We start from the raw sequence: 26,727 nt of genomic DNA on the forward strand, positions 1-26,727 counted from the left end.
GCTACCCCAAGACCAGCTCTCCTCTTGTTGTTGACTACAACTCCCATAATCACTGCAAGGAGCACAAGAAGCTGCCTTATACCAAATCAGACTACTGCTTCACCCAGCCCGGTATTGTCAATACTGACCGGCAGCAGCGGGTCTGACTTGTCTACACTGACTGGCAGCAGCGACTGCCTTTCAGGCAGGAGTCTCTCCCAGCCCTATCCAGAGGAGCAGCCAGAGAGTGAAACTGGGACCTTGACGCTCTTCCACCAAGCTATTGTGGCTGGGAATGATGGGAGTTGTAGTTCAGCAACATCTGCAGTACCACAGGAGGGGAACCCCTGCCCTAAGGGGGCTACCTTACAGCACTCACATTACAGTCACGCATCCCAATGCAAACCAAGGTGGACTGATTAGCAAAGAGGAGCATTCGGACTCTCTCTCCCCAAGAGGAGCTTTCTTCAGGCCTCTCTGCACTACAGACATAAGTTAATAATACTGGTTTAATATTAGAGCTCCAGGCAAAAGGGCTCACAGTGCTTTTTGTGAGCCACTTTTATCCACGTCAAAAAAAGAGGCCTCCCCTCTGGAGCACGTTTCCAGCCCTCCTTGGGGAAATAGTCGCGATTCATTTCTTCCGCTTTGCTCTCGGGGACGACACCGCGTCGCCAGGGCTGATGGGCTATGCCGTGCTGTGACATCACCCTCTTCATTTGCGTGGCTCCTGATGGAGTGGGACCAACCATGTTGGTAAACTAAAGAAGGAGCAAGCAGGGGGAAAGGGGCCAAAGCAATAGCAGCAGTCATGGGAAACAACGGAGCGGAATGCTTCTTTCTAAGAGGATATTTCAGGTGGATATTTGGCATCACTCTCTTGGGGGAAACGTTTTTCTTCCCCTCAGAAATGGCTAGCTTCTACGCAAAGACCGAAACTGTAGAATATGCCACACAGCTCCATTGGATAGTCATTCACTCTCCCAAGGGAACTCTGGCTACTATGTGGGCAAGAAAAGGCTGGGCTAGGGATCTCAAACAGAGAATTCTTAGCACCTCTCTAAACCACAGTTCCCAGGATCCCTTGGGGGGACGCCATGACAGTTAACCTGGCACAAAACCAATGCACAGCTGTAGTGAAGACATCGGCTCTCAGAGTAGCTCTGCGATCCAGCAGGCTGAACCCTCCATCATGTAATACATTCTTCTGTTGTCTCAGTGTGGGGAGCCCTATCCACCCAACCCCATCCGGCCTCTCCCAAAGAGCTGGCATCTTCCTTCGCCACTGTGAACACCTCCTTAGTGTGGCCCATCTCTCCCTTGGAGACCTGCAGGAATAGGTCCACACTCCAAACTTGTCTCTTGAGATCTCCATCCTGCAAAAGCAGCTGTGCTGGAAAAGATGGATGGTTCATGGCACAGGAGCAACCCAGGACAGCATCCTGGTCAGAATCCCAAAGTAGCATCTGGGATGCCCGTTGCAAACGCTCACCGTTTTGATTCTTCTCTCACAGGGCAGTTTCCTGCCAGTTTCTGAGAGTTCCCGGCCAGTAAAGATGGAACCAGGGAAAGTGGGCTCTGCATCAGAGAATTCTCAATAGCCTCTGGCACTGCTTTGTTTCCCAACTAAGCACAATCCATTTCCCCAGCTGGGTCCCCGCTTCACAACTGATCCTCTTCGATCCAGATGGTTTTCTGCTGTTCCTCCCAAACTTTTTCCTTTATTATACGGAGGAGGTCCTCAATGCTGCTCCAGCTTTCTGCCTCCAGAGAGGCGTAAAGGCAGGGCAACCCTTCCAGTTCTTTCTCATTTTGACGGCACATCCGTAAGAATTCATCCTCTATTTCCGGCTTTGGTAGCAGCTTCCTGTATTGTAAAAGGAGGCCCCAAAGAAGGACATTTACTACGACTACAATGAGTATTGATCTGCCGCTTTTCAACAAGTCCTCAAAGTGGTTTACACAGACATAAATAAATACCGAGTCCCCTGTCCCCAAAGGGCTCACAATCTAAAAGGAACCGCAAGGTAGACAACCAGCAACAGCCACCGGAGGGATGCTGTGCCGGGGTTGGAGAGGGCCAGTTGCTCTCCACCTGCGAAATATAAGAGAATCACCCCTTTTAAAAGGTGCTTCTTAGCTCAATTAGCAGGAGTCACTGAACTCAGAGTACATAATTTAAATGATTGTTAATGTTTAAATGTTTTTAATGTTTAAATGATTTTAATTGTTTAGTTGATTTAGTTTTGATTTCGTTAATTGATTTTAATTTTTTTTAAAAAAATGTAAACCACCCTGAACCATTTTTGGAAGGGCGGTATATAAATCAAATCAAATCAAATCAAATCAATCAATGAATGAATGCCTCCCATTTGAGCAAAATCCGCGTAACATTTTTTTCTGCACTTTGGCCAAAAAAGCAATAGCCAGAGATGGGAATGCCACCCCCTTTGATTAACTCTGAAATAATCCAAGTTGTTTATTCTTCCTCCAAACTTGGGGAAAACTCTGAGCATTTTTCTGAGCCCGTCTAAGGCTCGGAGAAACGACCCACCAGCCCTACTAACTGTCCACTTCTCCGAAGCACCCCCCCCCACTCCTCCAAACACCGCCTCCCTTCCCGTTACTTACAGAAATGTTAGTCGCATGGGGGAGAAGAGAGATGTGTCCCTTCCTTTCCCGCCCTTCCATTGCCCTGGCATTGTAGTGTCCCATGAGGCAAAGCCCAAGGGCCCATGGGAGATATCTGGCAGGTCTGGGAAGAGCATCTAGGTTCCAAGTTCCCTCCCTGACTTCTCCAAGATAGGGCTGAGAGAGACTCCTGCCTGCAACCTTGGAGAAGCCGCTGCCAGTCTGTGAAGACAATACTGAGTGAGATGGACCAATGGTCTGACTCAGTATATGGCAGCTTCCTATATTCCTATGGGAAGGGGGGAAGTGAGAGTTTTTCTCTGGCTCAAGCCAGAAAAAATCGAGGGACTTGTAAAGCTCTCATTGCATTTGAGGTGGGCTTTACGAGCCTGGGTCTGGAGAACTTCACAAGCATCTCTAGCATAGCCCTTCTACATAGTCGATGATAGCAAATCTAGATTTGCTACTTGGTGTCTACCCGGCAGAGAACTGCAGCTAATCCTGGCAGTCTTGTTGTCTTGGAAATGCATGTCCCCAGACACACGTTACATCTCATTTCTGTGTTACATTTGCAGGTGTGCCCTTCAAAATGTGTGAAGTGGCTCCCATTTTCCTCCTCTACCAAGAGGCGTAGACTCATTTAAGTTAAATGGACACCATCCAGAGAAGCTTAAGCTTGACTGAACAGGATGGAGCAAGCTAAGTATTTAAGTCCCTTAATTTCAATAGCACTTCAGTGTGACTAACTTTCTCTGAATTTGGGGGTGCTCATATCAGGTTAGCTGAACTTAGTAGGACTGGCTCCCAGTTAAATAAACATTCAATTGAATTAAATCTGCAAAAATGTCCATATGAAGAAAACAATAGTGTAGAAAGGGAAAGAACAGTCTCTGGTTTCAGATGACACCCAAGTTTCAGCAGGCACTGTTCTAGAAGAGGCATTCTCTTCTGCATGAGGGGGATGCCTCTTCTGTGAAGGGACCCATTGTCTGGTGTGTCTGTGTGTTTAAGTATTTGTCTTAAAAGCAATTAATAAAAAAGAATCTACTGCCTGGTTAATCAAGGGCACGTCTTTAATCAATATAGAGATTTTAAATCATTAATTAAACCACTCCACCTTGCAGCTCTACTATTTAGATTTTAACTGTTTCACAAGGACTTAGGAACACAGCCGGCGTGGTGTAGTGGTGAGAGTGCTGGACTAGGACCGGGGAGACCCGAGTTCAAATCCCCATTCAGCCAGGATAATTGCTGGGTGACTCTGGGCCAGTCACTTCTCTCTCGTCCTAGCCTACTTCACAGGGTTGTTGTGAGGAGAAACTTAAGTATGGAGTACACCCCTCTGGGCTCCTTGGAGGAAGAGCGGGATATAAATGTAACCCCCCCAAAAAAACCAACCCCAAAACAAACAAACAAACAAACAAACAAACAAACCAAAAAACCAAAACAAAACTCCAAACAAAAAAACAGGAAGCTGCCTTCTACTGAGTCAGACGCTTGGTCCATCCACTTCAGTATTGTCGACACTGGTCTGCAGCAGCTCTCCAAGGTTTCAGGCAGGAGGTTTCAGCCAGTCTGAGCAAAATCTCTGGCAGGCAGACTCTGCTGAGACTCTTGCTCCGTTCCCCCGTTTGCTGCTCCAGAACTTGCCTGGTTTTGATTACGCATCTGGCCCTCGGCCCTCTGATACAAAGTCTTTAAAAACACATCTCTTCACCCAGGCTTTTAACTAAATATTGCTTTAATAGTTTTAACATTCTTTAAAATGTTTTAAGGTTTGAATTTGTTGTAGTGTTTCAACTTTTGCTGTATCATTTATTTTGTTCTAACTGGTGTTTTCATTTTTGTTGCCATTTATTTTAACTGGTGTTCTAACTCTTTCTGTTTTGTTTGCTTTGTTGGGAACTGCCCAGAGATGTGGGTTTGGGGCGGTCTAAAAATATGTTAAATAAAATAAATAAATAATGAACCAGATTCTACCCAACGCAGCATACATAGGAAAAGAAAGAATCTCCCTTTTGCCTTCTTTAATCCCTTTTACTTCTTAATTAATGCTTCACGCTTATATTTAAATTAACCATTGTATTAATTGTATTTATTATGAATTATTTATCAATTATTCGCTTTGTGTATTAAAAAGTTAATATTTAAATTCACTGTAATAATTCCATTCTTAATTGTTACTTCCGTTAACTGTTTCCCTTGTTTCCAACTGTTTCCCTTGTTTCCAACAGCTCCTGGATCTGTTGGTTTTTGCACCCCGGTTCTCATCATGTCAATCTTTCCAGAGAGGAGGAAGGAGAAAATTATATGATGGAAGCCAAGCGGAGACTGCTGAGCCCTCGGGAAGGAACAGCAGCTCTCTGGCCCTCTCACTGCTAACGTGCCCCAGGTGATGTTCAGTGAACACACCAGCATATCAGAACATCGACGTACCTGAACTTCTTGATGTTTTTTTCCGAGACTCTAATAAAGAGAACAATGGGATATATCTTGGCTTTGATTAAATCCTTTGTGCAGCCGATTCCAACTTCAAGGAGGCAATGTTTGTTCTGTAAACATGAAGCCAGGAAAGGACTATGGTAAGTACACCTTGGGATTTGTAAGCCCACAATCTGAAATGGGATCAGGCAAATCATGTCCTGCTGACCACATGTCTGAAAAATGTGGCTGTACATCAAAGGTTCCCTTTCCCTTTCCATTAAAGCGCTTCAAAGCCTTCTCCCAGCCAAGCATCTTAATCAGATTTCCTGAGATAAAAGCTACCTTATACTGAGTCAGACCCTTGGTCCATCTAGCTCAATATTGTCTACACTGACCGGCAGCGGCTCTCCGAGGCTTCAGTCCGGCGTCTTTTCCAGCCCTGCCTGGAGATGCTGCCAGGGATTGAATGTGGGACCGTCAGCATCTAAGGGATATGCTCTGTCACCGAGCTAAGGATCCATCCCCTATGGCAGGGCTGCACAACTTCGGCCTTCCTGCAGATGCTGGACTACAACTTCCATCATCCTTGGCTGGGAGTGATGGGAGCTGTATTCCAAAAACAGCCAGAGGGCCAATGTCATGCAGCTCTGCCCTAAGGGGGATATCTCACAGCCCTTACGTGTTGTCTCCCATTCAAATGCAAACCAGGGCAGATTCTGCTTAGCAAAGGGGGCAATTCGTAGCTGCTAGCATAGGACCAGCTCTTCTCTCCAGGGCACAACCTTCATCTCTATCACCTTCAGTCACTCCGCCCATCTTCCCCTGCTGCCCATTAGGCCTGGAATCTCACCCCTAAAGATCTCTCAGCCAGCACCTTTCCAATCCCTCTTCAAAAATTCTCCACTCCAAACGTGGACGCTTCCTCTTCAAAACCTACTTTCACCCTGCAGTTTTTGACCGACTACGCAGAGGGGAAATGACTTGACTAGCAAGCCGGAAGTTGCCGGTTCAAATCCCCACTGGCATGTTCCCAGACTATGGGAACCCCTGCTAACTGGGCAAAGAGGCACCTTTTAACATGGCGATTCTCTTTTATTTAGCAGGGGGAGAGCAACTGGCCCTCTCCACCCCCAGCACAGTACCTCCAGTGACTGTTGCTGGTGTCTATCTGACATTTCTTTTTAGATTGTGAGCCCTTCGGGGACAGGGAGCCATCTTATTTATTTATTTCTCTGTGTAAACCACCCTGAGCCATTTCTGGAAGGGCGGTATAGGAATCGAATAAATAAATAATAAATTTGGGTAACACCTCTTTCGGGCAGCAGAGATCTAGGAAGATGTTGAAAGGCATCATCTCATACTGCGTGGGAGGCGGCAATGGTCAACCCTTCCTGTATTCTACCAAAGACAGCCACAGGGCTCTGTGGGCGCCAGGAGTCGACACTGACTCAACAGCACACTTTACCTACTACCATGAATATGTATATACCACGTCAACAAAATTTTTCCAAGTGGTTTACACAGACTAATAAGTAAGAAATCAGTAAGGGGTACCCTGTCCCAAGAAGCTCACAGTCAGGGTGTAGCAACCACTGAGCAAAGGCCTGGGGGCCCCACAAGGCAACTATTTGTTCATTGTTACCCTAACCCTGGCACTAATCCTACATGCTAATACTGCATGTGTGAACACTGTCGGATATTCCCCTCAGGGGATGGAGCCGCTCTGAGAAGAGCATCTAGGTTCCCAGTTCCCTCCCTGGCAGCATCTCCAAGAGAGGGCTGAGAGAGATTCCTGCCTTCAACCTCGAAGAAGCCACTGCCAGTCTGTGAAGACAATACTGAGCTAGATGGACCAGTGATCTGACTCAGTATATGGCAGCTTCCTATGTTCCTTTCCTCTGTGCAAAAATGGCTGCAATTTTACCCTAATTGGGGGTAGGGATAAAAGAAGGGGTGTTAACACAGAGAAATATGGAAGTGTGACTATGCCATCTGCATCTCTAGGGGGACAGACATTGCCAAAAATCCCTATGACCATCCTTTTCCTGCAAGAGCAGGAGAGAGGGCATGTACGTACCTCTTGCCTGTGGGCTTCCCAGAGGCATCTGGTGGGCCACTGTGTGAAAACAGATGATGGACTAGCTGGGCCTCCTTGGGCCTGATCCAGCAGGGCTGTTCTTATGTGATGGTCCTGATGACCAAATCTGTGGGCCTGGATCATGGACTAATCCCCTTTCCCTCTGATCCCAAACTAATGCAGCCTCATCGTATCAACAATACATTTCAGATCTAGCACAGTCCCGAGGCAGAATCAGCCAAACAAATCTATTCCTTCTCCCTCCATCACGTCCTTTTGTAAACCTGCCACAAAAGCCCCTTTCCCAGACGAGCATTAACGGATCTAAAGATGGGGATTATGTCAAAACGAAGGTAGCAAAACGTAAGCACGCAACTGAACTTTGTTTCTTCAAATGCAACATGTTCAGTAATCACCGCTCAAAGGGAAAAAATGGCTCTTCTCCTTGTCTTTTCCCTGCTGCGTAACAAGCATCCGGTATTTGATGCCATCTGCTTGGGCTTGACATTATTATCTTTGTTCTGTACATCACTGTCACTTTCTATGGCTCAGGCAATCCACTTAAAAAAAAAAAATTAGCAGATTCTCTTTTCCCTCTGCAGAGGTACATGGCAATTTAGGGGATGGATTAAAAACGTCGTTTAGGAAGGAAAACATTCTCGGCTGCAACAAGGCAGCTCCTGCAACAAGTGATGGAGAAGGGGAGAAAAGGTGGATGGAGCCAATCACAGACAGATGATGGAATACGGGTCCATCCTCTCAGGTTGTGGCCAGGGGTGTCAGCATGCCTGCCCCCCATCGAGACCCCGGCTGATCCAGACAGGCTGATCCAGGAGACCGAGGGACCCTCAGCGGGTTGGGGAGGGAGATATCTTCCATCGGAAGAGCCCGTCTCCGAGGAAGACCCCTTTCCAGGTCTCACCCACGATCTGCCAGACCCTACCTGATGCTTCATTGAACCCCCCTGTAGTACCTCTGGAGGAGAATGCCAGGCTACCACCACCCATAGCTCCAGCCTGCCCCCTGGGGGAGACTCCCAGCCACCCCCCAGCTGCTGATCTCCCCAGCACATCCTGGTCTTCAGAGCCTCTGGCCACCCCTGGGACCTGCCAGGAACCCCACTCGGTGCACCCAACTCGTGCCCAAGCTCGCAACGTCCCTTGCCAATGCCTGAAAAGTGCTCACTTAGCTCCCAGGAACCTGGAGCCTAGTACGTCTCCTCAAGAGGAGGAATAAAAGCAGACCTCCTCGGAAATAAACTTTGTTTGCAACTCCAGGAAAGAGGCATGGCCCTTCTCAAGGATTTAAGACACGGATCAGATCCCCCTTGGAGTTTTCCTGGTTCCTGGACAATGGCCTGGTCCCCGGGTTCCCGCTCCTGCCTTTAGCCTTCCTGTCTACCCCGGAGGAAAGAAGTCCCTTGGTAATGGGCGAGCCACAAGGGTCCAAACACCCCATTGGACGGATCGAGGTTGTGGCTCACCCCTTCTCTCAAAGCTCTTTCACTCCTTTCCTTCTTGCTCCTTCTAAAATCCAAGACTGTTTGCCCAAGTCCTGCTTCCGGAGGACTCTTGCTGGCTCTGCTCTGGAAACCTCCTCGTTCCTGTCTTGTCGCCTGTTCCAGTCTCACCCTCGCGGCAGCCTCTTGCTTCTCTGCAGAGAATCTGGGCTCTGCTCCTCAGCTCCCACTGATGGTGGTCCCAGCCGTGTTCCTGCCTGCTCTGCCCTGCCTCAGCCCCAACTGGTCAGCCAGTAAGCCTTCTGGTTCATAGGAACATAGGAAGCTGCCATATACTGAGTCAGACCATTGCTTCATCTAGCTCAGTATTGTCTACCCAGGCTGGCAGCGGCTTCTCCAAGGTTGCAGGCAGGAATCTCTCTCAGCAGTCCTATCTTGGAGATGCTGCCAGGGAGGGAACCAGGAACCTTCTGCTCTTCCCAGTGCGGCTCCATCCCCTGAGGGGAATCTCTTGCAGTGCTCACACTTCTAGTCTCCCATCCATATGCAACCAGGGCAGACTCTGCTTAGCTATGGGGACAAGTCATGCTTGCTACCATAAGACCAGCTCTCCTCTCCATACTGGCACACGGCTTTTTATCACCTTAGGATGACACGCCAGCTACGGCCATTTTTGGAGGAGAATGACCTCAACACAGTGGTACTTATGCTGGTAACCTCCAGGCTTGACTACTGCAATCTGCTCTATATCGGGCAGCAGCAATCTAGGAAGATGCTGGAAGGCATCATCTCATAGTGCGCGGGAGGAGGCCACGGCCAACCCCTCCTGTATTCTACCAAAGACAGCCACAGGGCTCTGTGGGCGCCAGGAGTCGACACCGACTCAATGGCACAATTTCACTTTAAGTTGGTTTTTCATGGTGATTCTTACTGTTTTATGGGTTATTATTATTTTTTTTTTAATGTTTGGCTTTAATTTTGGTTGAGTTCGTAAAACGGCCATGAGACATTTGCATGAGGAGGTATAGAAATGTTATAAATAAATAAATAAAAGAAGGGGAACAGACAAGGCTAATTTGGAAGAAAAGTTCATTTCAGTTCAGCCCAAAGTTCTCCTAGGGCAGCAGACTCACATGGGAGGAGACGGTCTTATTCGAGTCCATCTTGTTGGGGGAGCCAGCAGGGGGCGTCCCTTTCATGGGGCAGAGGGAAGCGCTTGCCTCAGGTGGCAGATTATTGGGCTGCCAGCAGGTGGCAAGATGCCCACAGCCAACAGAGAAGCTCTTCAGGACAGATCAGACCTTGCAAGCTTTGTCAGGTGTGTCTTGCCTCTCAGACTCCTTGCAAATCTCCTGAGAAGCACCAAGAGGGAAGTGGAGGCTGCTGGCCACTGGCCCTCTTGGCCACTCTCAAAGCCTGCAAGGTTTTGAAAAGGGGCTTGTGTCCCGTCCCGCCACCCCCCCTGACCCAGTGCTGTTTTGCATAAGGCAAAGCAGCATTTTGTCACCTTGCCTCAGGTGTGACAATACCTAGAAACAAGCAAGGGGATTTCAGGTTCTCAAACCTAATTACCTTGGTGGCCACAGCCTCAATATTTGCAGGAAATATACATTCATAGGTGTGTGGATTCTTCTCTCGGTAATATATGATGGTTTCTATTGTGTGCCTCCTAGAGAATTCCTCCTTGGTTATGACATCTGGAAAAGACAATGGCAAAATATAAGGTTCATAGTTGTGTGCAGGTTCTGTAGCCTAGGAAAGCCTCCAACCATATTTTGGAAAATACTCCCAAAGCAAGGATGCTTAACTAATAGTTAAGCAGATGTCACAAGATCCAGATCAAGTTTAAATCTATTCTTGATAAACACGGCCACTCCTGATCACAGGAAAATAGGGAGCTGGCTTGTACTGAATCAGACCCTTGGTCAGTCAAGCTCAGTATCGTCTACACTGACTGGCAGCAACTCTCCACAGTTCCAGACAGGAGTCTTTCTCAACCCTAATTGGAGATGCTGCCAGGGATTGAACCTGGGACCTTTTGCATGCAAAGGAGATGATCTTCCATTGAGAGAAATATCTGACAGCGCTCACATCTCCCAACCAAATGCAAACCAAGGCAGACCCTGCTTAGGAAAGGTGCTTGCTACCACAAGACCAGCTCTCCTCCCCACTTGTTCCTTTGAACGTGGTTCATCCTTCTTACCCCAAAGAAAATTGTGACGGTGGTGTGAATCGCTTCTCAGAACTACAGATCCCATGGATCCTTGCAGCTAGAGCAAAATGAGTTTTTAGACATACTCCGAGCTAGGAACCCCTGTGTTAAGCTATGTAATGTATTATTCTACATAAATCAAAAATTTTGTGCACTCCTCTAGGCTCTCTTGCTTTCTGCCTTTGGGGCAGACCTCTTATAGGGATGTAGGATGCTGCCATATACTGAGTCAGACCATTGGTTCATCTAGCTCAGTATTGTCTACACAGACTGGCAGCGGCTTCTTCAGGAGTCTCTCTCAGCCCTATCTGGAGATGCTGCCAGGAAGGGGACCTGGAACCTTCTGCATGCAAGCAGGTGCTCTTTCCAGAGTGGCTCCATCCCCTAAGGGGAATATCTTACAGTGTTCACACATGTAGTCTCCCATTCATATGCAACCAGGGTGGACCCTACTTAGCTAAGGGGACAAGTCCTGCTTGCTACCACAAGACCAGCTTCTCTCTCCTCAAGAGAGAAGCTCACAGACTAAGGATTTGTCAAGACGTACGTGAAGGGGGAATATTACAATCCAAGCCCCCCAATATTCCTGGGATGAAGAGGACACAGTGCAGAATAATGATCGTTATCATCAATATCCTCCAATTTACAACCCCCAAGCTTTCGCTGGCAGAGACCATCATTGCTGGCAGCAAGTTTATCTCCGAGCTAGTTAAATCTGGCGAACTTGAGCATGACCTGTTTCAAGAAACAGCGTATGAAGTGCCGGGACGAGAAAATAACTGACGTCTGCGTAATTGCAGGCTCATGTGGTGGTGTCGGCTGTCTTTTCCAGACAGTATTTCAACATCAAAGCATATCAGGGCTGCAACAGATAACGCAACTGGATGCACATAAGACCGTAAAAACAAAAAAGCTGCTGTATTAGACCAAAGGTGCATCTAACAGAGTGTCCTGTCTCCAGCAACAGCCCACTGGATGCTTCCAGAAAGTTTGCAATGACTGCATGAGGATTATAGCCATTCTCTGCTTGTCATCGGCAACTAAAAGATCAACTGCCTCTGAATATGGAGGCTCCATTCAGCTGCACCTGGTAGGGTTGCAAATGAAGGCCTTCGAAAGGATATTTCGATGCTGTGATGTGTCTATACCTACAAAGATTAGAATAGTTCAGACACTGGTTTTTCGCGTGACACTCTATGGATGTGAAAGCTGGACTTTAAGAATCAAGACAGAAAAAGCATTGACACTTTTGAACTTTGGTGCTGGAGAAGACTTTTGAGGATACCATGGACAGCCAGGAAAACAAACCAATGGATCACAGAACAAATCAATCCAGAATGTTCACTTGAGGCACAAATGACCAGGCTCAAACTATCATACTTGGCACACATGATGTGAAGACCCAGCTCCCTTGAGAAGTCCATAATGCTGGGAAAATCTGAAGGCAAGAGAAGAAGAGGACGACCAGCAGCAAGGTGGATGGACTCGATTATGACAGTAATGAATGCACCACTGAGAGACCTTAAAGAGAGACCCAACTTTTTGCCAAAACTTTCTCAGCTTCCTAAAATTTGGGGATTTTAATCTCTGGTTTATTTTTAAATTGTTAAATTGTTTTAAAGTTTTTTTGTATATGTTTTTAACTGGTTTTATGCTATTGTTAACTGCCCAGAGACCAAAGTTTGGGGCGGTATACACATTTGATAAATAAATAATAAATAAAAATATAGGCCAAGTTGAAGAGAGATCATCCTGGAGAGAATCTATCTATGTGGTCGCTAAGAGTTGACACCGACTTGACGGCACTTAATCAATAAAAAATCAATCAATTCAGCTGCTGAAGTATCTCACTCAGGACTTCCATAACCCTCAGTACTATATTTACCTGAACTGAAGACAACTCTGAATTTAAGATGATCCCCATTGAAAAAAGGTTCTTTTTAAAAAAAAGTTATACCTATACTTACCCGAAAAGGAGAAAATTCTCAATTTAAGACAATTTCTAGTTGCAAAGAATTTGGAAAAAATCTAGTCTTGGGTACAGATAAATTCAGTACCTGCCTCTGCACGGGATCCAAAGGTGCACTGCTGTGTTTCTTTCAGCAGTGGCTGGGTGTTTACACACATTACATAGAAAAATAAATAAGATATCAAAAAAATGGACCCCTGCCCCCAAAGAGCTCACAATCTAAAAAGAAACATAAGGCAGATACCAGCAACAGCCACTGGAGGGATGCTGTGCTGGGGATGGATAGGGCCAGTTGCTCTCCCCCTGCTAAATGGAAGAGACTCACCACTTTAAAAAGCTGTCTCTTTGCTCAGTTAGCAGTATTCATCATTAGCTAAATTACCTGGCTTGCATAAGTTGAATTCCAGGGCCCCTCCGGAGTTGAGGAGCTTCTGAATTAAGATCTTGGAAAGCATCGTAGGAGTGAAGAGGACGGGGCGCCGATGGTTGCAGTGAGTTGGCCTCACGGAGCTATACGGGATCAAGCTGAAGCTCTTGGTGATCTCACTCACCGAGTCAAAATCTGTGGGAGAAGGAGAACACCGACAAGCTAGGGATGCACGTTGCCTATGCTCAGACCAAGGTTTCGTGCAGAGAACCAAATAACCTGATGAGGAAAAGTCAACCCAGCTAGAAAATGTGCATCCTGCCAGGTGGCTCTGTGCACTGAGCACAGAGCCAATGGCGAGTGTCCATAGCCACCATTCCAACAAGCATTCCAGATGTCCCTTGCAGCCTAACTAGCAGCGATTCCACCTGGTGGCAGCAGAGGGCGACACGAGGCAGCACGGCCCGCTCCATTGGCTGAGCTAGGCGCAGTGGCCGTGTGGCTCCTCCCCTCTTAGGACTCTGTTGGGCATGGTCTGAGGGAACATGGTGCAGCCACCTTGTGGAAGCTAAGCAGGGTGGGGTCTGGACAATGCCCAGATGGGAGACCACCTGGAATTCTACACCACCTTGAGTTCTGCGATGGAAGGAAGGCAAAATATCAACGTAATAAAATAAATGTATACATGTTAGCCATCCTTCTAGCTGGCTGGAGCAGAGGGAAAGGCTTGATGGCTAGATATCTCCTCCGGCAAAGCTCCCGAGTGCATCAATGCTGATCGCGAATCGTACCTTCGAATCGATCGAGGAGTGCCTTGGTGACTGGCTGCCCCTCCGGTCTGCTGCGGGTATCCTTGGAGGTGACGATGCGGACTCGTTCGTTGCTGTTCATGCGCTTATATTTGTTCTCAGTCCTGCTGACAAACTGAGAGCGGACACAGGGACATAGGAAGCTGCCTTATACTGAGTCAGAGCATTGGTCCATCTAGCTCAGTCATTGTCTACCCAGACTGGCAGGGGCTTCTCCAAGGCTGCAGGCAGGAGTCTCTCCCAGCCCTACGTGGAGATGCTGAACTTGAACCCAAGAGCATCCACCTGGGAAGGATTCAACCCCTGAGGCTCTCGCAGCGGAAAGCAGGGATCACACTTCCTCACACAGCCACACTAGCTACTAGAGGGGAAAAACCTTCATTACCTGCAAGATCTGGCCCAAAAGGAAGCTGGCTCGAGAGAGGCGTGGGCTAGCTTTGGGATCACTCGGCGGCGTGTGCTCTTCCGGCTGTAGCGTATTCTGGTAGGAATTGCACCAGGAAAACAACTTAGTTTGGGGGAAATCAAATGGTTCAGTGAATGTCTGTTGGACGCTCTCGGCAGCTTCATACAACTGACAAGCAACCTAAGGAATTTGTGGACAAGGAATAAGAGGCCAAAGGGATATTGGGATCAGACATGGAGGATAGAAGCAGTGTTTCCTGCAATGGGGATCCCCAGATGATGTCAACTACAACTCCCATCATCCCTAGCTGCAGCGGCCTTTGGCTGGGGCTTATGGGAGTGGTAGTCAACAATATCTGGGAATCCGTGTTATAGAGAGCGCCGTTTGGGTCTAGTTAAATAGAACCTCCATATACCAGGGCTGGCCTGTCCATTAGGCAGAGCAAGGGGGTCGCCTAGGGCGCCATTCTTGGGGTGCATGTAGTGAGTGCGAGAATACCTCATTCTTTCTTCCCCTCTTGTAACGCACCCCTGGGGTACTGCACAGTGGTGTGAGAATGCCGGATACCAAACTGCACCCTGCTCCCCAAAGGACCTGCATATTCTGCACCCCAAAACACAATCTCCTTTGTCCATTGCACCACAGCCCCCAATACACAGCTAGTCGCATAAGCTGCACCCCCTCTCTGGAATATGAACTGCCTCGGCATTTATTTCCAAAAGGAAATGGTCTCTTCCAAATTAACAGCAGCATCCTTTCATCCCTGGAGTTTTGCCCCCATAATAGACGGGGACCTCTTTCTCACTGTATCTCCCAGCCAGACAGAAGAGTCTTTCACCGGTCATCTGATCACTCGAGCTCATGAGCCTGCATGGCTCACATTAACAGATACGAAAACGGTGAATATTTATATACTGCTTTCCAGCCAAAGTTCCCAAAGTGGTTTACATAGAAATAAATAAAATTTATTTATTTATCATATTTCTATATTGCCTGATATGTACATCTCTAGCTCCTGTCCTCAAAGGGCTCACAATCTAAAAAAGAAACATGAGGTAGACACCAGCAACAGCCCCTGGAGGGATGCTGTGCTGGGGATGGATAGGACCAGTTGCTCTCCCCCCGCTAAATAAAGAGAATCACCACTTTAAAAAGGTGCCTCCCTTTAAAAAAAAAATCTTTGAACAGCAACAGCTTTCACTCCCTAAATTAGAGAATCCCCGATCTGCAGAAAACTCAGAAGACCATTGATATTTGTATATGCAGGTCAAATGTCAGACACTATCCTGGGTTTTAATGGTTACGTCATGGGGGTTTGCATAGAATATTAGTGGAGCAGGTAAGACACACCTGTCCAATGGCCATAGATTTTGAGCAATTCCTGTGGCTATGGAGGTGGCTACTTACTCGATGCGTGCGGAGCGTTCCATGAGAACTGTCCGTCTCGTCCCGGCTGCCTCTGTTCATAAGCCGCTGCAGTTTAACTAGAAGGAGCTGTTGAGCTCTGCAAATAATGAGGATTTAGTATAACTCAGGATTTAGAAGTGAGGATTTAGAAATGAGTATAATCGTTCGGACAATGGTTTTCCCCGAGACGCTCTATGGATGCGAAAGCTGGACTTGGAAGAAGCTAGATAGAAAAAACATTGACGCTTTTGAACTTGAGCACTGGAGAAGACCTTTGAGGATTCCATGGACAGCCAGGAAAACAAAGAAAAGGATCAAAGAACAAATCAATCCAGAATTCTCACTCAAGGCACAAAATATTAAAGGTAAATTATATTAAATGAATGAATGAATGAATGAATGAATATTTTATATATTATATAAATTATATTAAAGGTAATCATGTATATAAAGTGATAGGGATGAATCATATAAAATAAATCAATAAGATATAACAATCAAGTAAAGTAAAGTGTGCCATCGAGTCGGTTTCGACTCCTGGCGACCACAGAGCCATGTGGTTTTCTTTCGGTAGAATACAGGAGGGGTTGACCATTGCCTCCTCCCACACAGTGTGAAATAAGGCCTTTCAGCACCCTTCCTATATCGCTGTTGCCCGATAGAGGTGATTCCCATAGTCTGGGAAACATACCAGCAAGGATTTGAACCAGCAACCTATGGCAAACATCAGCACAAATATGGATATAAGAACAATCGAATAGTAAAGTATTCCCAAAACACGAAAGAATGTATGATATTTCAGAAAGACGTAAGCACAACAGCTTTCCGGTAATATTTGCTGTTTACCTTTAATATAATTTATATTTACATATTGAATTGATTTTTTTGTTTTCGGTTACATTATCAGATCTGTTGGATAGTTCGTATTGCATACAGAAGGTCCCGGGTTCGGTATCCAGGAAGAGCTGCCTGCAAGCTTGGAGAAGCCGCTGACAGTCTGTGCGGGCAATACTGGGCTAGATGGACCGAGGGTCTGACTCGGTATATGGCAGCTCCCCCAGACCAAGATATGGAAAGATCCTCAAGCTGTTGCGGAAGATGACCACATTAATTAGTTTGTTGGAAGTAACTGGACCCAGCCAGAGGTACACCCCATGTCTGCACCCCTCAGGGAGGACCTGTATGCTGTCCCAGCTTGCCTGGCACTGGCCTTTGATTGACAAGCCTTCTGTATATCAGTCACCTCGCACAATTGGCCCCAATGGCTCAGAGGGCTGGTTCGCCTGGAATGAACCAGAGGTTCAGGGAGCGCATGGGTTCAGACGGGGTATGCCCCTCTTGGCTTCGTAAGTCAGCTTCAAATCTTGCTTACACATCTAGGAACATAGAGAGCGGCCATATACTGAGTCAGACCCTTGGTCCATCTCGCTCAGGATTGTCTACACAGACTGGCAGCGGCTTCTCCAAGGTTTGCAGGCAGGAATCTCTCTCAGCCCTCTCTTGGAGACGCTGCCAGGAGGGAACTTGGAACCTCCTGCTCTTCCCTGTAATCTCCCATCCAAATGTAAACTGCCGTGGAAAGGTCAGGATCACAAGATTAGCTCTCCTCCCCTAGACCTGGGGGCCCTCAAATTTAGGCCTGAGGCCCGCCCCCCGGGAAGCTCTGGTTCCTGCCTTAGCGTGGGTTTTCAAGCCACAGCCAAGTCACCCACGGACTCTGCAAGCAGGTTTTCCCACCCTGTGTGAAGCTGGCTGTTGGGTGCCCACTCATCCCAGGTCAGCCTCTGACCACGGGCGGAGCCGAGAAGTGCCCTGCCCTCACCTGCTCAAATTGGGGATGGTCCCCATTTCCAAGTCCTTGTCGGTGAAAGGGTCGACCTGGGCACACAGCCACTCACACTTGCCCTGGTGCATGGTGTCCAGCACGTGCAGGATTTCGTCACACTTGACCGACAGGGAGCAGCAGTCCATCTGGCTGGAGATGCTCAGGTTCAGGCGGATGTAGAAAGAGTCTCCCGAGGTGACGGACCCTTCTTCGATTTCGGACAGCAGCTTCCTGTAACCTGCGGCGGCATCCGGGCAAGGTGGTAAGTGGCCATAGGGAAGCAAGAAGCCAGGACTCAGCCGTGGCGTCAAGAGCAGTCGGCTGGTGCTACGCTTGGAGGTCTGTCCTAATGCTGGCCCTCCTGCAGACCTTGGACTACAACTCCCATCGCCCCCAACTATTGGCCATGGTGGCTGGGGATGATGGGAGTTATAGTACAGAAACAGCTGGAGTCTCAAAATGGTGCAGCCTTGACCGAAGCCCTCAGGATCCCAAGCTAGATCCTTCTTCTCAGCACCAGATCCCTATCCAGACAGCACATTCAAAACACATACAATGTGTGTATTACTACCATATTTACCCAAACTCATGATGAGGTTACCCCTGCTGAGCAAAGAGACACTTTTCCAAGTGGCGATTCCCTTCTGCTTAGCAGGGGGAGAGCAACTGGCCCTATCCAACCCCAGCACAGCATCCCTCCAGTGGCTGGTGGTGGTGTCTGCCCTAAGTTTCTTTTTAGATTGTGAGTCCTTTGGGGACAGGGGACCATCTTATGGATGTATTATTTCTTTTTCTACAGTATGTCAATCGCTTTGAGAACTTGGGTTGAAGAGCAGTATGTAAATATTCGTAGTAGTAATATTCATAGTAGTAGGTTTTGCCTCAGTTCTTTCCTGTTAAATATAGTGGGGTTGCCTTGAATGCGAACCTTCTTTCTTCTGGGCCGGTGCGGAGGGCTCAGGCTCAGCCCACTGCAGCGGCCCCCCTAGCCCCGCCCCCTGCGCCAGTGTCTGACACCAGGCACAGGGAGTGGTTAGCCACGCCCTCTGCATCTGACATCAGACACGGGGGCGTGGTTTAGCTCCCAAACGCCCCCTGCATCTGATGCCAGATGCAGAGGGCATGTCTGGGGCATGAGGCGCGGCCCCTGAGGGGTGGCGGGCCAGGTTCTTTGAACCCACTTGCTCAATGGTGACTCTGTCCCTGCTTTTGAGTAAATACAGGTATAACTTCTACCATTTCAGGCATAGCCTTAAATTCAGAGACACCTTCTATATGGCTCAACTGCCCTGAGCCATTTGTGGAAAGGCAGTATAGAAATCAAATTATTATTATTTCTTGTTTACACAGTCAGACAGGTGTTATTGACTGGTTTGTTTTATCCAGACATCGAGTCCTTCCCAAGGACCTGGGATGGCTGGATTTTATTGTCAATTGTTATGGATATCGTCTCAGAATATAGGCTGTTCCCAGTAAAGCTGCTTTTTGTAATTGGCTGATGGTGATTTCTGTGGCCCCTATGGTGTTGAGGTGCTCTTCAAGGTCTTTTGGAACTGCACCCAGGGAGCCAATTACCACTGGGATTATTTGGGTCTTTTTCTGCCACAGCCTTTCAATTTCAATTTGTAGATCTTTGTATTTGGTTATTTTTTCTATTTCTTTTTCTTCTATTCTGCTATCCCCTGGTATTGCTATATCGATTATTTTGACTTGTTTTTCTTTCTTCTCAACTACAGTTATATCTGGTGTATTGTGTGGCAGATGTTTGTCTGTTTGTAGTCGGAAGTCCCATAATATTTTTACATCTTCATTTTCTACCACTTTTTCAATTTTATGGTCCCACCAATGTTTGGCTACAGGTAGCTTGTATTTTTTGCAGATGTTCCAGTGTATCATCCCTGCTACCTTGTCATGCCTTTGTTTGTAGTCAGTCTGTGCGATCTTTTTACAACAGCTGATTAGGTGGTCCACGGTTTCATCTGCTTCTTTACAAAGGCGGCACTTGCTGTTTGTTGTTGACTTTTCTATTTTTGCTCTTATTGCATTTGTTCTTAGTGCCTGTTCTTGTGCAGCCAGTATTAAACCCTCTGTTTCTTTTTTCAAATTGCCATTCTTAAGCCATTGCCAGGTCTTGGTGATGTCTGATTTTCCACTTATATTGTGCAAATATTGACCATGCAGTGGGCTTCTTTTTCCATTTTTCTGCTCGGTTCTTGACTTGTTCTTTCTTGTAGGCCTGCTTTGTTTCATTGGTGTTGAATAGTTTCTCATTATTGACCATTTGAAGTGCATCTTCTTCACTGTCCTTGATATATTCTTCAAGGCCTCTTTTCTCCTCCTCTACTGTTTGATGCACTTGCAGCATTCCTCTTCCACCTGAGCTGCGAGGGAGATATAGCCTATCGACATCACTGCGGGGGTGCAGAGCATGATTGATGGTCATGATTTTCCTGGTCTTACGATCTAGCATCTCTAGCTCTGCCTGGGTCCAGTCTATTATTTCTGCAGTGTATCTGATAACAGGTATAGCCCAGGTGTTTATGGCTTGTATGGTGTTCCCGCCATTGAGTTTGGACTTGAGGATTTTTCTAACTCTCCTGATATATTCACTTCCAATTTTTCTTTTAACTTCAGTGTGTGCAATGTTATCAGCCTGGAGAATGCCCAAGTATTTGTAATGTTCTTTCTCTTTCAGGTTCTTGATGTTGCTTCCATTGGGCAGTTCTATTCCTTCTGTTTTTGTTATTTTTCCTCTTTTCATTATTAATGCAGCACACTTGTCTAGTCCAAACTCCATTGCTATATCGCTACTGAATATACGGAGAGTGTTTAGCAGTGATTCGATTTCTGACTGAGACTTTCCATACAACTTCAGATCGTCCATGTACAGCAGATGGTTGATTTTACTTGATGTTTTAGATGTTTGGTATCCAAGGCCTGTTTTGTTTAGTATTTGTGAAAGTGGGGTCATGGCGATTACAAACAACAGAGGGGATAGTGAGTCCACTTGGAAAATGCCTCTTCTAATGCTAACCTGTCCAAGTGTCTCGCCATTGATTGTTAACTGTGTACTCCACATGCTCATCGCTTTTTTTTATAAATAGCTGAATGTTTTTGCTGACACCAGTTGTTTCTAAACATTTTAGTATGCATGTGTGAGGCAATGAATCAAAGGCTTTTTTGTAGTCAATCCATGCAACACTTAAATTTGTTTTTCTTCTCTTGCAGTTTTCTAAAATCATTTTGTCAATCAGCAGCTGGTCTTTTGTGCCTCTGGTGTTCGGGCAATTTCCTATTATTATTATTATTATTATTATTATTACTATTAATATGGGGAAATATGGTTCTCCTACAAATATGTATATACCACTTTTCAACCAAAGTTCTAAAAGTGGTTTATGTAGAAGAATGACAAATGAAAAAGATGGTTCCTTGTCCCCAAAGCGATCACAATCTAAAAGCAACACAAGGTAGAAACCAGGAGGGATGATTTGTTGGGGTTGGATAGGGCAAGTTGCTCTTCCCCTACTAAGTATAGGAGAATCACCACTTTAAAGGGAGCCTCTTTGCTCAGTTGGTTAGCAGGGTCTATGCATATAGATCTACTCACAAACACACACATGCACACAGCATGCACTGGTTACATTCAGCACACTAACTCATTACTGAACCTAGCTGAACCACTAGGCAACATTGCTAAATTTCTCTGCCAGATGTTAACGTTTTTTTTTTTTTAAGAATCCCTCAGACAGGTACGGTGACCCCATTTTCTAGTAGCTGTTGATGAATTATCTCCTCAAAAGGACCTGTGTGAAAAACGAATAGTTGAAGATAAAACAGGAAATGCTCCATTCTTTTAGGTGCATAATGATTTTTTTTTTTTTGCTTAGTATAATGTGCAGTTCAGTCATTTCATAATTAACTCTAATTGGAACCTCACACAATCTGTATCCTCCTTTTTGCTCCTGCCAAATGCAGCATTCATTTTTACGCTTGAAAACATCAAAGGGAGAAAGAAAGGATTATTTCCCAGTGAGAAATTTAACTTTCTGAGTTCCCCTGACCCCCATAACTAGGGGAAGGCAAATTTGTGTTCATTTTATGGGGTTCAAAAATGACTTGGGTTTTTTTTTCTTTTTGAGAAATTTACAAATACATGATGATACACCAACTATTACGACGTTGCAGTTCTCTGAGTGAGAGGTGTATGCGTGGTATTTCTGGAAGCACAGCTGCAATCCTAGGCAGTTACCTGGAAGTAAGCCTCACAGAACACAGTGGGACTTACTTCCAAGTAAACATGCATAGGATTGGGCAGCAAATTCATCTTTATTTACAAGCATTCAATTTGTACTCTCAGAAATTAAAAAAAACATCCACATCTTTTACAGATCCAAAAACATAAACCACCTGTGTTCCCCATCTAAACCAGACTGTTTTACCCCCAAAGCTAAGCAGTTAAATTCTCAAGATATCTGCTTTTAGTAATAACTCCTATAGATCAGCTATAAATGTCATTAACACTCATTCAGAACTCTCTTTCCCCTGCTAACTTGGCGAAGAGGCACCTTTTTAACGTGGTGATTCTCTTTATTTAGCAGGGGGAGAGTAACTTGCCCTATCCATCCCCAGCACAGTACCTCCAGTGACTGTTGCTGGTGTCTGTCTTATGCTTCTTTTTAGATTGTAAGCCCTTTGGGGACAGGGATTTACACAGGGATCCTGTGTAAACTGCCCTGAGCTATTTTTGGAAGGGAGGTATAGAAATTGAATTAATAATAATTAATTAAAGTCAATGCTAAACTTGACCTCTTTTCCAAACACTATTAACTAACATCACATCTTGAGGGTTTGTAGTTACAAGTCCAGAAAAAATCCAGATGGTGACTCAGTTTTAAAGCAATCTTTTAAGAAACTCCTACAAATATAACCACACATTTACTCTTTTCATTCTTAAATCGAATAACTGATTTTGTTCCAACAATTAGCCAGTCTATATCCTCTTTAAAGGTTGCACTTGTGTGAGTGTGTCAGATAACTACCTGCCCTATAATAATCCAGGCCGCTTGCTACCAGCGCATATGTATTACATTTTTAAAACCAGCACAACAGGGTTGTGAGGTAAGCTAGGCTAAGATATAATGATCAGCCCAAAGTCCCCCAGGAAGACTCATGGCTGAAAGGGGGATTTGAACCCATGTTTCCCAATCCTACTGTCAAGGGGACTTTCAACAGATCACAGCGAAGGATCTATGGTCACTGGGGTGACACTCTAGCCACTACACCCCACTGCCGTCTTATCCTCTGTTAGTTTGTGTGGCATCTTCATTCTTCTCAGTCCTCACATCTGATTTGTAATTTACCTTCTACTCATTTTCCTTAGAGCAGGGATTCCCAAACTGGGGTCCCCAGCTGTTGGACTACAACTGCCATCACCTGCTGCCAACGGCAAAAGGCCATGGTGGCAGGGGATAACGGGAATTGTATCCCAACATGTGGAGACTCAAGACTGGGAATTCCTGTCTTAGTATAAGACCCATTAACCAACTCTGCCGAACGTTTATAGAAACTTTTGCCCAATCTCAAAAATTGTTGTTATTAATTCTTTGGCACCTTCCAGTGGAATTTCTTGGACCCATCTCCTTCCTCCACCTCATCATTCCTCCTGCTGCTTCTCTTCCTCCCTCCTCCTCCTCTTCCTCTTCCTCCTCCTCCCTCCCTATTTCTGTTCTTTTTGCATCTCTGGCATAACATAATTAAAGGAAAGAAACCAATTAAAGCTGGTTTCTGATTTCTTAGTCCTCATTCTCCTTCGCCTGAGATTTCCAAGTATATCCATAATCAACAAATCATAAATACTCTAAATGAATAATCAATGTCTCTCCTTGAAATTCAGACACATTACACAACAATTCTGGGGCAGTTCGTTAATCATGGAGGTAATCATGTGGCAAGTTCATTAACCATGAGGCACTTCCTCATTCCGGGGGCAATTTAATGAGCCCAGGGTTTGTAGATCATTAACTTTATCAAATGATCCTCCGATCTTCTGGGATGAAGCATGGGGGTGGGGGAGAACTCCTTAGAGAACCCAAACTGCACCACAGATGTGGGCTCTGGCCTTTTCTTCATGGTCCCTCGACCCATTTCTATGTGGCTGGAGCTAAAAGCATCCCAGAACTTCTCCTCCATGGTCCTACTGCTGCACATGGCTTTTGTCCAATCACTCTCATGCAAACACAGTGAATATACAGAAGAAAGGTTATAGCTCAGCAGTAGAACAGTCGCTCTGAATGCAGAAGGTCCCAGGTTCAATCCCCGGTAGCATCTCCAGAGGAACATAGGAAGCTGCCCTCTACCGAGTCAGACCTTCTAGCTCAGTACTGTCTACACAGACTGGCAGCGGCTTCTCCAGGGCTGCAGGCAGGAGTTTCTTCCAGCCCTCCCTTGGAAATGCCGGGGGGGGGGGGAGCTTGAAACCTTCTGATTGCAAAGTAGGTGCTCTGCAGGGATTCTCAATGTTGGGTCCCCAGATGTTCTTGGACTTCAACTCCCATAATCCCCAGCCCCAGGGGCCTTTGGTTGGGGATTATGGGAGTTGAAGTCCAATAATATCTAGGGACCCAACGCTGATAATCCATGCTCTAGGGCATGTGATAAAATGAATGACAGGGGATGCCCAATGAAAAGCCCTGGTTCCTTCCAAAGGGACATAAGAATGCATGGAATTTCCGATCCTTTGGAAGGAAGAACACAGAAACAAGGAGGGACCATTGGTCCATCTAGCAATTGGTCCAAGGATGGACCATTGGTCCATTGTCTACACAGACTGGTAGTGGCCTCTCCAAGGTCGCAGGCAGGAGTCTCTCTCAGCCCTATCTGAAGATGGTAGGGAGGGAATTGGGAACTTTCTGATGCTCTTCCCAGAGTGGCCCCATCCCCTGAGGGGAATATCTTTCAGCACTCACATGCAGTCTTCCATTCAAATGCCAACCATGGCAGACCCTGCTTAGCAAAGGGGACCATTCATGCTTGCGACCACAAAAGACCAGCTCTCCTCCCATCTTGCTTAATGTAATTCTGGATTCTAGTAAGTGTAGGCCAGGACTACAGAGCTTCGGTCCTCTGGCTGCTGGACTATAACTCCCATCATCCCATGGGAACTGCAATCCAACAACAGCTGGAAGGCCAAAGCCCTGCAGCCTTGGTGTAGACAATACCAACCCAGATGGACCAATGGCCTGATTCAGTGTATTCTCCTTGCTGCGTGTTCAAATATTGATATACACACTTGTCTGGACGTCTGGGAGGAACGGGACATTATGCCTTACCTTCATGGTTCAGTTTACAGTGCAGCGTAATGGTCCCACTGCAGCGCTGAATTATCCAATGAACCTCTTCCTTCGTGCAGTTATCCAAGGGAAAAATCTCATCTTCTCCTTTCATGCAGCCTTCCACCTAAGAATAGGAAGCTAGCATTATTCTCTCCTCCAAGCCCACGATTCCACTTATTAAGCGACGTGGCCAGCCTCTCTTTGGAACAAACAGCCGGCCTTTCTTTTACAACAGGGATGCAGCCATTACAGTGATCATAATTCTCCTCTGCTCTCTCTTCTCGTCCGCCCCTCCGTCTCCTACTATAAAGCAGAAGCACTGGATGGATTGATAACTCGGCTCCGAGGATTCATGTCTGTCCTATAAATGCAGCTACAAGGATGGCGGGGAAGACCAGCCTTTAGGAAATGAGGCATGTGCAGCGCTCATCTTTGCTTCCCATGCCGTATTAAGAAACACTGATATGACAAATGGCGATTAATCAAACTAGTAAATTTATACACAGCAGGGAGCTGGTGCAGCACAGAGGCGGAGAGTGATGGAAAGTCTCTGGCTCAAATCTCCCATCAGCTGTCGGCTCTTTAGGTGGCCTTAGGCAAGTCATTATTCTCTCAATCCTATCTCCCCAATCTGCATAGGATACTGGCCTATCCAACGAGGCTGTAGTAAAGATGAATTTACATCCTTAGTAGCAAGGATGTAGTAAGGATGTAGTAGTAAAATATAGTAGTAAGGATGTAGTAAGGATGAACTGTGCAGTTGTGCCAGTCTGACCGGCATGTTGGACGCCTCGGTCGGGCACGATCCGAGTGAGTTCAGACACGACAGCAGGGAGCCCTGATAGATGGAACCTCCAACCAAGCTGCCCGCTGTTGTGTCAGAACTCATCAGAGCTCGGGCATTCCTGCCAGACCCTTGTTAAATGGCCAGCAAGCTGTCTCTCAGCTGATTGGCCATCTAACTGGGGTCCAACAGGAATGTTGGGAAACGTTAGATTTCTGATCCAACACGACCCAACAACTGGGGGGGGTCCACATCAGCCCTCCCAACAATTCCTCTGTTGGGTCAGATCTGACCATTTTAGGCTGCACAGGTCTAATGATCAATGCAATGCTTAGGAAGTGCTTTCAACATTTAAAATGCACTATAAAAAGGTGGCAATGGTTTTCCCTGTGACACTCTATGAATGAGAAAGCTGGACTTTGAAGAAGCAGGACAGAAAAAGTATTGACGCTTTTGGACTTTGGAGCTGGAGAAGACTTTTGAGGATACCATGGACAGCCAGGAAAACAAAGAAATGGATCATCGAACAAATCAATCCAGAATTTTCACATGAGGCACAGATGACCAGGTTCAAACTATCATACTTCGGACTCATTATGCAAAGAGCCAGCTCCCTTGAGAAGTCTATAATGCTGGGGAAAGTTGAAGGAAAGAGGAGAAGAGGACAACCAGCAGCAAGGTGGATGGACTCGATCACGACAGCAATGAATGCACCACTGAGAGACCTTCAAAGCCAAGTTGAAGACAGTTCATCCTGGAGAGAATCTATGTGGTCACTAAGAGTAGACACCAACTTGACGGCACTAAATCAATCAATCAATCAATCAATCAATCAATCAATCAATCAATCGAAAGGTGAAGGATTCTTACAGTAGTTGGTATGGAGTGTGGCGAGGATGAGTATCATTAATTTAATGCCAATTACATAACTGAAGAGACAGAAATAACTAGAAAGGTTTGACATATCTGCAAGGTACTCTATGTGGGGCTGCTTTTGGAAACAGCTTAGTGTGTTCAGAATGTGGTTGCTAGGATGCTGATGGA

The 26,727-nt window shown here is 46.3% G+C and overlaps 1 protein-coding gene across 5 annotated transcripts in view; it reads right to left on the minus strand.

Moving 5' to 3' along the window:
* Positions 1 to 470: 470 nt before the first annotated feature.
* CARD11 (caspase recruitment domain family member 11) overlaps positions 471 to 26,727 on the minus strand; it is a 104,825-nt gene continuing 78,568 nt past the window's right edge. For all 5 annotated transcript variants that reach the window (XM_053276118.1, XM_053276120.1, XM_053276121.1 and 2 more), the window contains exons 16-24: positions 24,897 to 25,023; positions 17,563 to 17,803; positions 15,741 to 15,837; positions 14,313 to 14,408; positions 13,910 to 14,042; positions 13,134 to 13,313; positions 10,143 to 10,267; positions 5,047 to 5,162; positions 471 to 1,846 (exon numbers count right to left, since the gene is read on the minus strand). In XM_053276118.1, the coding sequence (XP_053132093.1) occupies positions 1,642 to 1,846; positions 5,047 to 5,162; positions 10,143 to 10,267; positions 13,134 to 13,313; positions 13,910 to 14,042; positions 14,313 to 14,408; positions 15,741 to 15,837; positions 17,563 to 17,803; positions 24,897 to 25,023 (1,320 nt within the window). In that variant the 3' untranslated portion in view covers positions 471 to 1,641. The remainder of the gene's footprint in view (positions 1,847 to 5,046; positions 5,163 to 10,142; positions 10,268 to 13,133; positions 13,314 to 13,909; positions 14,043 to 14,312; positions 14,409 to 15,740; positions 15,838 to 17,562; positions 17,804 to 24,896; positions 25,024 to 26,727) is intronic.

The sequence above is a fragment of the Hemicordylus capensis genome, chromosome 13 (assembly GCF_027244095.1).
Source record: "Hemicordylus capensis ecotype Gifberg chromosome 13, rHemCap1.1.pri, whole genome shotgun sequence".
In the NCBI taxonomy this organism is placed as follows: Eukaryota; Metazoa; Chordata; class Lepidosauria; order Squamata; family Cordylidae; genus Hemicordylus; species Hemicordylus capensis.